At 37.1% G+C, this 14,532-nt stretch overlaps 1 protein-coding gene across 1 annotated transcript in view; it reads right to left on the bottom strand.

Moving 5' to 3' along the window:
• Cfap44 (cilia and flagella associated protein 44) overlaps positions 1-14,532 on the bottom strand; it is a 93,454-nt gene that overhangs the window by 13,412 nt on the left and 65,510 nt on the right. Inside the window, exons 24-28 of the mRNA XM_076867016.2 lie at positions 12,860-13,037; positions 8,324-8,821; positions 5,727-5,930; positions 4,594-4,789; positions 1,223-1,333 (exon numbers count right to left, since the gene is read on the bottom strand). Coding sequence (XP_076723131.2) covers positions 1,223-1,333; positions 4,594-4,789; positions 5,727-5,930; positions 8,324-8,821; positions 12,860-13,037 — 1,187 coding nt within the window. The remainder of the gene's footprint in view (positions 1-1,222; positions 1,334-4,593; positions 4,790-5,726; positions 5,931-8,323; positions 8,822-12,859; positions 13,038-14,532) is intronic.

Genomic DNA, 14,532 nt, shown 5'->3' with positions numbered 1-14,532 from the left:
ACTTTCAGGGTCACCCATCACCATGTTTAGCTGCTGCCTTCCTGGCTGGCTAGGTGGAAGCGTATCCTGTTGAGGGGAATTCAACTGTGTGGCAGGGATGGTGGCTGATATTGGGAAGACAACCTTAGACTGCTGTTTAAAATCGGAGGGGATCTTAGCATGGTAATCCCAGCAACTTGGGCAACTAGGGCAGGAGGATCACAAGTTCAAGGCCAGCTTCAGCAATTTAGTGAGACCCACAGTTACTTAGCAAAACTCAAGTTAGCACATTAATAATAATAACTTTTTTCAAAAAGGACCAGAGATGTAGCTCAGCTCAGTAATAAAGTGCCCAAGGGGTTCAGTGCCCAGTACCCCCCACCCAACCCTCCCCAAAAAATGCCTGACACATTGATGCAGATCTGTAATCCCAACTTTTTAGAGGCTGAAGCATGAAGATGCCAAGTTTGTGAACAGCCTTAGCAACTTAGTGTCAAAATACAAAATAAAAAAGGCTAGGGATGTAGCTCAGTGTTAAAGCACCCCTGGGTTCAATTCCCAGTACAAAAAAAAAAAAAAAAAAAAAAAGGCAGGGATGATCCAGGGTCTGTAGTGTTAGCTAAGCCCTCAGGCCATGAATCTTGGGCATAGCCTCCCTACACACTACCCATCTCCTTGCACAGAAGTCCCTGTTACAGATTGGCTGCCTTGGGAAGCCTGTGGGAGAGGGTGACCCATTCACATGCAGCCTGCTGGGGCTTCTTCCTAAATCCTGCTTCCATGTTCATTCTGCTACTTTTGTAATGAGACTGTTAAATAAAATATCACCACACTTTAGAAACAAACAACAAAACAAAACTATTCTTACAAAACAGATTTGAAACAGAAAAATTTGAGTGGATTTTTCCAAAAAAAGGAAAATATTGTTTAAAAAAAACTATAGAAGTTACTATCGAGTGTTTCTCTAGAAAATCAAACTTATTACATAATTCATAGTAACTGATTCTATAACCATCAGTTTCAGATTATTTAATTTGCCATTTATAAAAGGCTGCCTAAAGGAACAGATAATAAATTATTCAGAGAGCCCCCCCAAAGTTTCATTAGATTCTACTTCATACATTTTAAACCACCCTTTCCTTAAATTTTATTAACAGAATTGAGAAATAAAAAAATAGCGATCTTCTCAGTCCTGTCCATCCATGTTCACACTTCAGAGAACACGTGCTTTTATCTGACTTACTTGTTGGGCAGATAGAATCATCAAAAACCTCATCTTCGGATCCAGACTCCTCCTCGTCGCTCTCCAAGCTGGATTCATCTTCACTTGACTCTTCACTCTCCTCATCTTCATCTGAGGGAAGAGGAGGACTTGGTTAGGAGAGAAGTTCCTATGATAAACAAAATTCTAGATTTTCAAAATATTTTTCAATGAGTCAGTCACTGGAAAAGTAATGAGACACAGAGTAGGAAATGACTCAATGTTTTTAGAAGAGTTAAAATGGTTAAGGACACAGAGATCACAAACTCAAATGCTTGCAGAAGGTTATAGTTATTATTAACACATAAATACAGGTGGTGTCGGGGCCCACTTGCGAAGCTGCTTGTGGGGTGACCACCTAACATACACACACTTGGTGAAACAGGCCTACAATTCCTAAATCACAAAAAGCTCTAAAAACAGAAGAAACTTTCATACTTACCTGAACTGGAGTAAACATCAGCTTTCATTGAATCTACTTAGTGTCAGGCCGGCAGCTTTCTCTTCCCTTTCCCTTCCCCTTACCCCTCCCCATCCCATAGCAGGGACTTTTCACCTGGCTGAAGAGATCTGGCCCCTAAACTCCACTTGGTCAACCCACTAATGGTAGTAACAATTTAGTTGGCCTAGGCTCTCCTACCTCTAGCGACCCCCCTGGCCCTCACCCTTTTTCAGAAGGTGAACCTCGCCCAGGAGCACCCCCACGCCCAATAAAATTCCATTTGGTGCCTTATTCTTGTTCTGCAGTTCCTGGCCTTGTGGCCCCTTTTCTGCTTTACACTTAGTGTGAATATTCATGTTTTGTTGCAGAGGTATTAAGCATTTGACTCTAGAACCAGATCCTACTGAGATTGTTCTGTTCATAGACTCTTTCTCTTTTCACCAAACTTGACAGGCTTCTCTGAGTCCTCTTTCTAAAACTAACCTTAGTTTCTAACCTTAACCCATTTAGTTTAGTGGTAGGAAGAATTCTGCTGAGTCTGTTTAGCAAACCTCCTGAACCCTTGATATCTGATCAAATTCCTCATGTTCACACCCTTGATATCATGTCATTCTGGCCTGCCTTCAGCAAAAATTCTGTTAGGACAGCTGAGCAAAGAATGATGCTACTTATTTTCTACTCCTCTGTTACAAATCTCTACTGTCCTCGTGGTATTCAAAGTGGAGCTTGGTCTCTCTTTCCTACAAAACCCCATTGTAGTAGTCCCCCAAGTCAAGTCTGCCTTTTTGTTCTTTAACTAGTATCATGGATAATTTTTCATTATAATATCATGTATATTATCTTTATAAAATATTAAAATGTCTGAATACTAAAACACATCCACCCCCAAGGGTTTTGGACAAAGAGTTGTAGACCTCTTTGCTCCACCTTGCCCCATTTTCTTTTAAACACACCTTGGATATATCTATGAACTATATATCACTAACTTTGAATTCCTGTTTTATGGAACTTCAAATTAAAAATAAGAGAAGGACCTCACATGTTCTCAATTCTTAAAGATGTAATCTTAAAATCATTTAAAGTAATCTGTGCAACTATATAAAATGAACCAGAAAAGTTTAAAATTTCTTAGAATTCTTTACATAGATATCTGCTTCCTGAAGAGGAAGCAGACCCACTTTTCCTTATTTTCCCTACAAAATATAGCTAAATATTATGTGTAAAACAAAATGAGAAGACTCTGAAATGTGGGCAAAAGAAAGCAAACTAGTAATGTACCTCAAAACCTGAAAAACAATGCTGTAGAGAGTTCCTTGGGTCTTATTTTTGCCTCATATATTTCAGACTTGGAGATAAATAAGTTGGCCCTCAACAGGTTCAGATACATAAAGATTCAACAAAAACTTACTATCTCTAGCCAAACAATCAGGAAAGGGATAACCTAGTAAAATAATAAAAATTTTACATATTATCTATTTACTTAAACCAAATACTACAGAAAATCTATGGTCTCCACTCCACCCACATCAGCAAAGGCCAAGTGAAGAATCTATATCCACAGGGCTATCATAAGGTACCCCAACACTCCAACCAGGACGATGTCAGGGAACGTCAAGTAGGGAACCAGGACATATATCCCTGCTGGCTAGTAACCAGCTTTCCCACTACCATCAAGATGTCTGTAAAAACCACATGGGAGCTGGACACAGGGGTGCATGCCTATAATCCCAGCAGCTCTGGAGACTGAGGCAGGAGGATCATCAGTTTAAAGCCAGCCTCAGCAAAATCGAAGCACTAAGCAGCTCAGTGAGACCCTGTCTCTAAATAAAATATAAAATAGGACTGGGGATGTGACTCAGGGGTCAAGTGCTCCTGAGTTCAATCCCTGATACCCCCTCCACCAAAACAAACAAATGAACAAACAAACACATGGGTCTCTTGGATTTCTACAACCTATAGCAGTGGCAAATGTTCTTCTCGCCTCAGGGTATTTTCAGGAGATCCCTAGAAGAGAGGACTTTCACCGTTGCCCAGACATACCAAGGCCATCCACAGCATGTTGTCAGCAGAGACTACATGTGCAGCTAGAATTCATGCACGTCAGCAAAAAGGTCCCCTTCCATTAGGTGACAATGAAGGCTGAATGGGAATGTGTACTTCTTACCCCTTCCTTGTCAGAGCATTTTTGGAGAACCAAGTAAAAATAAAATACAGACTCATAATGTGATACTAGATTTCAGTTGACAGTCACTCATCATAACAAAAATCAGGAAAAAAATATTTGTGCACCACATGTCAGACATAGGCCTAGCACCTAAAAGATACAAAGAACTGGGCTGGGGATATAGCTCAGTTTGTAGAGTGCTTGCTTCGCATGCACAAGGCCCTGGGTTCAATCCCTATCACCACAAACAAACAAAGAAGATACAAAGAACTCCTAAAAAACTCAAAATTGTAGGGGCTGGAGTAGTGGCTCAGTGGTAGAGCACTTGCCTGGCATATATGAGGCACTGGGTTTGATTCTTAGCACTATATATAAATAAATAAAATAAAAAGTCCATTGACAACTAAGAAATATTTTTAAAAACCTCAATTGTAAAAAAGCAAATAATTCTATTCAAACATGGGCAAAGGACATGAAGATACATTGCACCAAGGATACACAGATAGAAGGTAAACATATGAAAAGATGTTCTTGTTAAATTAACTACCCTATGTTAGCTCATAACACACACACACACACACACACACGCACACAGGATTAATTCCACATGCCCCAAAGTTTTGTATCCCTTCCTCTTTAACCCTCCACAGTGCCTCTACATAGTGGCAACTAATAAAAACCTTAGTTACTTCTCTATTTCATGTTAAGGAGAGAAAATGGAATAATATGTGACAAAGCAATACAAACCAGCGTCTCCTTCAACCTCCTTTTTCTTTACACGCTTAATTTTCTTCTTTAGGACCTTCATGAGGAAGTTTGCAAACTTATTGTTTTCTCCAAGGGCTGTCTGGAAACCAGAATAGAGTGACTTTTCTTGTTCTTGGAGCTTGTTGATTTCATTTTTTCTCTCTTCCATCTCTTTAAGAAGCTCATTTATTTTCCACTAAATGAACAAAAGGAAGAGAAAAATGGTAAATGAAATGTTTCTAATAAACCAAGTTTAGAAGGCAATGTGCTTCATAGAGGTTCACTGTCTGATATTTGCAGAGCCATCCATTTATTTGGTTAAAATTTTATAATTTCTTTTGTAAAAATAATTTGCATTAAGAAACAGGAAATGTATGGAAGATGATATGCCATGAGCTTTGTAATGTTTTGAACAACCAATAAAAAAAATATTAAAAAAAAAAAGAAACAGGAAGATCTGTTTTCTAATGTTTAGCTTTCTCAAAAAAATTTCTAAATTAAGTAAATTGGAATTTGTACTGATATCTTGATGTCAGTTAATGTTTTTGCAAGTCTCAAAAATAAAGACTTTTCTGTAATGACATATGATAATTAAAACAAGACACATTTGTGAAACTGATATTCCTCAAAACTGATCTCACTATTCAGTATATAATATCAATTTAATAACTGTATAATTTACTTCTTTGAATTGAACATATCAGAAATAAACTGTTTCCTATGGCATTCAATTTTACACCACATTGAAATTAGGTATCATACTTAAGAAATTCACCAAGTTCTTTTCCACTTATGTTCATAAGGATTCCATAATCGAAAACCAATTTCCTTTTAGTAGCTGGTTACAAAAATACAGACATTTAAAATCCATATATGAACTAAAAGAAAAGGCTCATTTTTAAAAAATTCATTCTCCTATCTTATAAAATATTGGATCAAATTCACTAAAAATACTGAATTATTTCTCACCCAAAATAATAAAGACAGGAAAAAAGGAGGAGGGGGGAGAAGACAAGAAAGAGATGAGGGCTAGAACAAGAAGGGAAATTTAAGAAGAAAATGAAAGGAAAAAAAGGAACCAAGCTTCCTCCATAACTAACAGAGCAGACAGCCAGGGTTCTTGCTGCTGTCACCTGCATATCCTGTTCCTCTTTGTCACATTCATTAACTCGTTCTTGAAGTATGTTCTCCTGTTTTTCAAAATTCTTGAGAAGAAGAATTTCTTGAAATAATGTGACATGGTGTAGGTCAGATAATTTCATCTGAGTGTCTAATTTCAGTTTCTGATGTCTCAGGAGACGAAGTTCTGCATCAAAAGTGACAATCAGTTCTTTGATCTGAGGTAGAAAAAGATGTGAAGATATATTAGAAATTAAAAGGAATGAGGAGATGTATTTTTTACACTGTTGAGTAGCTCTGATTTATCTAAAAGTATTTTTTTCATTAGGCTCCTTTTATATGTATGGGCATATAAATTAGTTCATTAATGGCATTAAATTTGCATATATTTGCATAAAGCTATTTCTTCACATTGATTAAGCTGTGGATCAACAATCCCCTTCTTGCTACACTGTGTGGAAAATGAGCTCTTTATAAGGTATCTATATTTCTCTCCTCTTTGTTCCCCTACAACATCACTGAACTGCATTTCTTATAGGAAACATAAACATTTCCCCAACTTCCTATTTTGAAAAATTTTTACTCTACATACAATGGTAAATATTTTTAAATAGGTACTAGAATCACAGAGCCATAATAAACAATTTAATCTTCTTATTTTACAAATGAGACCAAAGGTGACTTTCCTGAGATCAAAGTTACTATATTTCAGAGATGGGAGAAGAACTCAAGTATTCTAAGTCCTGATAGGGACCTTATTCCATTGTGGTCCAGGTGACTGTAAGTTCTCAGTCTTGCTCTGATTTTGGCATAGCTTTCTTCCCCTCATCCCAAAGTACATTAAGAGATCAAGAGAAAGCCCCAGGGCTGATTCTCCTGAGGAAACCAGTAAAACAGGAAGAGGCAAAGCATTCTGTTTTTCATTAGGTTGCACATATACATGATAGGGAGCCTCAACTGACAAACACCTGTCGTATATGAGGTCCCAGACTAGGGGCTGAGGAAGAGGAAGAGATCTCTGGATTTGGAGCAGAGAAATTACTAGAGAATTTTAGAGAGCTAAAAGAAGCAAACAAACAAAAGCCCAAGGAGAAGAAAAAGAAAAGCTTTTCCATAAGTATGGTTACAGATTGTGTGTTTGGGCTCCTTTTTAACACTTGTTCAACAAACACAAATCTTTACTACATTTCTTTGGAGACAGGACTACATTTTCTTCAATGCAAGGCCATTCTGAAACTAAACTACACAGGTCTCCAAGTTTGTAAAGGATATATATATATATATATATATATATATATATATATATACACACACACACACACACACACACACACACACACACACACACATATATATATATATATATATATATATATATATATATATTTTTTTTTTTTTTTTTCCTCTCTAATCCAAGTGCCTGAAAGTTTTGTAAGGATACAGAAGGTGTCTTTCTTGAATATTGTATCCCTACACTTTGCTAGAACTGTTTCTGCACAGAGAATGTCCAATAAATACTCCTTACATTAATAATTTAGCTATAATAGAACTCAAGCTTATGACTGAATATCACTTTATATCTGTCATTGTCCTAAACAATGTAGGAGAATTGGAAGTACATGTGGCCCTTCCCTCATGAATTGTATAATCTAATGAACTATAACACACATGGAACAGTAAGAAAAACCAGTGTGAAACATAAAGCACACTTAGAGTTTAGGAATAAGGAAAGAGCACATTTGTGGGCAGAAGCTGACAAGAAGGTTTGGAACTAAGTTGTGCTTTGAATGATGGTTCAACTCTAGAAGGAAGTTATTGTACGTAGTAGAAAATAACAAAGGGGAAAGCATACATAATAAGATGGAGGTAAAGGGAGAATGGGGGAGGTAGGGACATCCCGAAACAGGGTGGATAAAGCAGAGATGATGGAAGAAGAATAATATTGGGAAGCTACAGGTGTACCAGGAAAGGGTGAAGTTGAAAAGACAATAAGGAATAGGGCTCTTTCTATATAGCTGGGAGCAGGGAGCTAGTTATCTAAGAAAGCTTCCTTTCCTTTCATATTTAGAACATATCCTACACATCTGGCCCCAAACTGGTCCTTATTTTCCTAGAAAAAAACAATATTTGCCATTATAGCTCCAGAACAATTTTGAATTGAGTCATCACCATAAACACTCCCACCTGCTGGAGCAAATCACTTGTTAGAGAAAGAGGATGTGTAAAAAGCACAGGTGCCCCATTTCTCAGAAGATTTTTAATTATGTTCAATCTATCATTTGAGAGCTGCTCTCTATGTCCAGTACTTTACCAACATTTCACTTAGATTGCAACTAACTGAAACATGGTGGGTATGTCCTTCATTCTAATTCAGTTTTCCAAAAAGAAAAAATAAATAATTACACAGCACAAAAGTTCTGGGCAGTGCACAAAGATTTGTGAAGGGCCAGGGATAGGGAGGGAGCCAAAGCCATTAGAGAAAGATGAGCTGGGCCAAGATAGAGAAAGTTTAATGTAGAGAAATTTAAAATAGATAAATAGTACACTAAATCTAATTCTTCAAATGCTCTCCTTTATTTGAGCTCTAAATAGGGACAGTTTCAACCCATACCCTGTTGGTCAAGTACTCTTGCATGTACAAGTGTTTGATCTCGTCCCTCTTCATGATCTCCAACTCCACCTCAGTTGGCTCTGCTTTTTCAAACTCAACCAGCTTTGGAAGATCCAGGCTGAAGGTCGATGCCCTGGATGACCTAGACAACGAGTCTCGTGTTGTCACATCTCCATCCTTTCCAGAAGAGAGTTTGAGGAATCCTCTGCCTGAGCCAATAGACCCATGTTCTACATGGCTGAGCTTTTTCTCCTGAATTTTCATGTGACGTCGCTTAAACTTTCTGAGAGTTTCCTCATCGTAGTGAAATCTCTTTTCTGGAACTTCTTCTGGGTGTATCTGAGGGACTTGGGGAATAGGAATGTGTTTGGATATGTCGAGGGTCGATTGAATGTTCTTCAGTTCTTGTACCAGGCACTGTATTTCCTCAATAACAGCTACCTTAAGGTCTCGAAGAGAGAGGATACACTTGTTCATGTGCATTTTTTTCCCATGGACCTGAAAAAAATAGAAGAAGAAAAGAAAGGAAAAGAACAACCTTCTCACAAATGACAATTTGAAACAGCATTTACTCTTATCCTTTGACTAGTAGGCCTATTTAAGATAAAAATGTATCTGAGCATCTCTGTTCAGCATTAAATTACTCTTTTCTCTTGTTTTTAGGCTTTTCCTATTTAGCCCCTGTAAGATGGGAAGACAATTTGAATGTGACCTACGGTAGCCCTGTTTTCTTTTAGTTGGTTTGTAGGGCTGGGTTCCCCTGTGCTCCTTCACCTCCCCATGAAAGTTCTTCCTGAATCCTGTGCTCATCTGGGGATACCTGACCAGGGAAGGGAAAAACCAATTATCCATTATAAAAATTCAGGTTGGATAACTGATAAAATGGGCACCTGTGCCTTTCCCTGCTTTGGATCTTGAATCACTTTAGCTTAGACTTACCTCAGTGGCCCACTTAGAGACCAGCAAAAGTTTACCTGTTTCATTCTGTATTTTGGCCACATGGTACTGTTACTTATTTCTCATGTAAGCAAAGTCATGATCCTGAATTTCAGTAGTATCACATCACAACAAGGGAACTTCTTTTCCTTGGTTCCTTCTCCATTTATCTAAGCCAAAGTGTGCCTCTGCCTTCAGCAAAGGGTCTGTACACATCCCTCACTACCAGCTCTCTCTCTGGTCTGAGTTTCCTAAATACTCTTATCACAGCCTAAGGGCAGATACAATCCTTCCTCCTGTATACAATTAAGCTACTACTAGATTAAGAGTTATTTTGCAAAAAATAAAATAAAATACAATTAAAAAGATCAAAAGGCACTTCTTCATGCATTTCAAACTTTATCTATACATTTTCTATGAAGCAAAAATACTGTAACAAAGATAGAGGAGATGTTTTACATAACTGATAATAAGCTTTTAAAGCATTAAGCTAGCACTTGGGTGAATGGGGAACCACCTTTAAAGTACCTGAAGGATTGAGGATTACATATATAAGAAAAAAACCCAAACCACTCTAGTGGCTACATAGCCCACTTCTTTGAGAAACATTCCTTACATACCAACTCTTTCTTTCTAGTTTTACAAATGACACATGAGCCTAAACACTGGCCAATGGAAAACAGGATAATATAGTATTTTTTAAATTCTTAATACTTTTCAAATATTTTTGAATTTGATCATAACAATGATTACCATTTATTGATTTTGACCATTACATTAACCTTATGAGGTGAACATGCCTTATTGTATTAATTGGCATTAATATCTTTTCACAGATAAGATAATTGAAGGTTAGGGAGATTTACATGAGTTGGCAAAGTTCACATGGCTAGTGCCAGAGATGGAAAGAGAAGTTTTCTGACCTGTAGAATAGAATAATATGTTCTATAATATTTTACACTACCATTTACTGAAGTAGATTTCCATGTAATGCATTTAAGTTCATTCAAAACACTACATCTGCCCATCTCCTCTAGCAAGACTATGAAATTTCAAGTTGCATGGGCTGAGGGTGCATGCAGCTCAGTAGTGGAGTGTTTCTTTATTTGCCTGAAGCCCTGGGTTTGATCCCCAGCACCAGGAAGGAAGGAAGAGAGGGGAACGGAAGGTGAGAGGAAAGAAGGGAAAAAAGGGGTGGGGAAGAAGAAGAGAGGAAGGGAAGGAGAGAAGGAAATTTCAGGCTGAATGACTGATAAATTATGGTCACATGAAATCTGTAATTTGAGATACACATATATAGGCAGTTAGCTAGTTAGCAACTCTAAACAGATGGATACTTCATTCCCATTTGTCAGACAATTATAAAATATTCAAAGATACTGTTTATGTGATATGACTATCAATATTCTCTCTGATGTGATGCTTTGATCTGTGAAAACTACACAATCACATCAGGTGGCCAAGTATCAATTTCTCCTATAAATGATAGCTTGGACACTTTCTAAATCTCTAAAAGTGAAAAGTCACTTATCAGTTTGAATAGTGAGTGGGGAATAAATACTTCAGGAAGAGGAAACTTTTTTTTTTTAATTTTTTTTTTAATTTTTTTTTATTTTTTTCATCTTTCATACATTTGATTCATGTGAGTTATGCTTTTCCATTTTTACCCCAAATACAAATTGCAGAATCACATCAGTTATACATTCACAATGTTTACATAATGCCATATTAGTGACTGTTGTATTCTGCTGTCTTTCCTATCCCCTACTATCCCCCCTCCTCTCCCCTCCCATCTTCCCTCTCTACCTCATCTGTTGTTGTTCCATTCTCTCCCTCCCCCCACCCTTTCCCCTCACAACCTCATATATGTGATTTCGTATAACTATGTGGTTTTCCAGGAAGAGGAAACTTTAGTAAGAAAAACAAGAATCAGGAATGTTGCTGTGACAAAATGCCTGATAAAAACAACTTAAAGGATAAATATTTATTTATCTATCTATCTATCTATCTATCTATTTATTTATTTTAAAGGAGAGAGAGAACTTTTTAATATTTATTTTTCAGTTTTTGGCAGACACAACATCTTTATTTTATTTTATGTGGTGCTGAGGATCGAACCCAGCACCCCGCGCATGCCAGGTGAGCCCGTTACCTCTTGAGCCACATCCCCAGCCCCAAATATTTATTTTTGCTTACAGTTTTAGAGGTTTCAGTACAAGGTCAGCTGGTTGGCTGGATCCATTGTTTCTAAGCCTATGATGAGGTAAAACATCATGACAGGGAGCATGTTGAGAAACTGTTGTGACTCCATTTTTGAAAATAGCTTCTACCTCAAGGCCTGTCCAGAGGGAAGGGGCATGACCCTTGTCCTTGAAAAAACCCACAGAGCAAGCCTAGGCACAATCCCTCCCTGCTGAGTTATTTGTCTGCAAATAACAGGAGAGATCTGCTGTGCCAGGTGTCCCTGACTCAGTCAGGCTAGGTGAGGACCCAAATCAGCATGAGACAGGGAAAATACCTGGGATGCCAGAAGACCCCCCAGTAGTCTCAGGGGTTGATAACATGTTAGGAAACCATAGTATAGCACATACACCCCTCATGGATTAAACCAATCATTTCAAACAAATCCCACTCTTGTTCTAACCAATCACTCCTACCCAACTTGTTCCCGCCAGTAAATGTATTAATCAATGTTAAGAGTTGTTAAGTTGTTTGATTTTCCTGCAGTGTGAAATGATTTGCTGTGTGATGTTGTGATGCATAGAGTATCCCCCAAAAAACCTATAAAATCTCACTGAACAAAGAACCAGGACTCACTCCCTGGGACCGCTGCGTCAGAAACCGTTGTGAGTCCAGGCTCAAGCTTGCAATAAAGACTCTTGTGTGATTGCATCGGATTCAGCTCCTGGAGGTCTATTGGGGTGCCACGAATCTGGCATTACAATGTGATAGAGCAAAGGTGCTCACCTCATGGCAGAGAGAAGTAAAGGACAGAGACAAAATACACCCTTTGAAGGCATCCCTCCAGTGACCAGCTTCACTTCCCAGTAGTATCACCATTTGAAGATTAAGCCTTCAGCATATGAGCTTTAGGGGGACATTTCAGATCTAAACTATGAAGGATGATTAGAAGAGGTTCAGAAGAATGCAGACAAAGAAAGAAATACATTCATTGGTTAGTTTGAGTTGCCTATAAAAGGGTGGAAGTCATGTAGAGAAAGACTGAACAATGACTTTTTCCCCAAGTCCTTTGTAGTTCTATGGCAGTCAAAAACTAAATCCAATAAAGATTTGTTTGAATGTTGGAAGTTCAAAGTCTACAAAGTAGTAAAGTGCTTTCACCCATGAAACTGGTATTGAGATATATAATTGATGTGAAGACTGGTTCTGCCATATTAACTGACAATAATGATGATAGCCAAAATCTGTTGTCCTCTCTGGGACTCATTTATGAAAAGAGGGCATTCTAGATATCCATGAAAGTATTTTCTAGTTTTAAATTTCTATGGTTATATTTCCTTATGGACCATGTGAAAAAAATGGGTGGTTTTTATCAGAATTCAATTAAAAACACAGAGTGCTTTATTTGTGGGTAAGTACCATAGAAACAAGTTGTCCCAATTCCTCTTCCTTTTTGGCAGCATTTATTCTCATGTGTTCAGGTATCTTGTAGTCTGCAGCTGTCTTCAGATTGAAATCTCCCATATACACTTGGGCTTCTTTAATGGCTTGAACATCTTTGGGATCTTCATAGTCATCATCAGGTTTACTCTTATATCTATTAGGAAAAAAGGTAACCCAAACCCAGACACAAATACAATAGTAAACTCTAATTTATCTACTTTTAACAAAGTACATTTTTAAAGTCAATCATGAAACAAAAGAACAAATTTGAGCCTGTATTGTCACATTTGTGTATAGGTCCCAAGTATATTTTTAAACTAATGACTATTTTTTAAGAACTCCAAGAAAAAAATAATACACAATTAAATAAATAAAAACCAATCACTACAGTGTATTGAAATAATACAAATCACCATCAGGCTTTGGTTCACTTCTAAGTAATTCACACTTAAAATTGCCATATATTCTCTTAATATAAATTAAGCTTTGGAAATTGGGTAGTTTTTTTAAATCACCAAAAAAGTCAATGAAATTTTTTTATTACACAAATGATTGTCACAAAAATTTCAACAAAAGTCATCTAGTTCAAGATGATAACATGAGCATATATATTTGCCTCTTCTTCTCTCCCCAAATCCCATGGAAATGACAGTATAAAAAGTAGTGAATCATTATGAAAGCTGAGAATGGGATTTAGAAAAAAATGGACAAATCAGTGATATTGATATATTTCTGTAAGACAGAAAGAAGATGAAATTGTATTAGTGAATAAATCAGACCAGCACAAAATATAGCTCAGAATACCTGCAGGAGAAGGCTATAAAATAATTGAATATGATTTTCTTTGTAGAGTACCTAAGAGACCCCAAGAACAAAGAAAGCAGGTGTGAAGAGTAGAATGGAATGGTAGATATATTTAGCAAAATCAATTAAAGATTTGAAAAGGGGTTCCTGAACCAGCTGGGCCCTCCCAACTTTCCCACATACAAGCAACATTTATACCAACACAAAAATTGAAGAATTGCTCCCTATAGGAATCAAACTCTCAGGGAAGTTTTAAGACATCTATGGGTACAGGTAACATTCCCTTGGAAGACCCTTAATTAGGAGACTCCAATTCTTTAAATTGAAGTGTATCAGTTAACACAAAAATGTACAGTTTGTAGTCAGAAATTTGCTTTAGGAGAAAGCCTTTTAGGAAAACAAAAACAAAAAATAGCAAAGGAAATCTATACTGCCTTTTGTATCAATCGACAATCATTCATTGTGTATATCTGAAATAAAAGGAAGAATTATTATTTGTAATGAAGGAAAGGATAAAGAAATAGAGGGAAGGAGAGAAGAGGAAAAAAAGAGGTACTTCTGCTTCTAGCTATGTTAGAAAACAGGCCCATAATTATCTTCATGATCTAAAAAAATTAGAGAATTGAACAAAAAAATACATGGAACAACTATGTTCAACATAGGCAGGAGACATTGAATACAGATAATATAAAACTACAATTCCTAGAGAGGAGAAGTGAAGTAATACTATCACTTTTTTTTTTTTTCTGCATGGAGGAAATTACTAGACTGTGGAGTAGGGTCAGGATCCTACTGACCCAAATATAACCTATTGACCTCACTAATTGAGGAGACAGAGATCAAAA

Source organism: Callospermophilus lateralis, chromosome 10 (genome assembly GCF_048772815.1).
Source record: "Callospermophilus lateralis isolate mCalLat2 chromosome 10, mCalLat2.hap1, whole genome shotgun sequence".
NCBI lineage: Eukaryota > Metazoa > Chordata > Mammalia > Rodentia > Sciuridae > Callospermophilus > Callospermophilus lateralis.
This window is presented reverse-complemented; position numbering and strand designations above follow the sequence as displayed.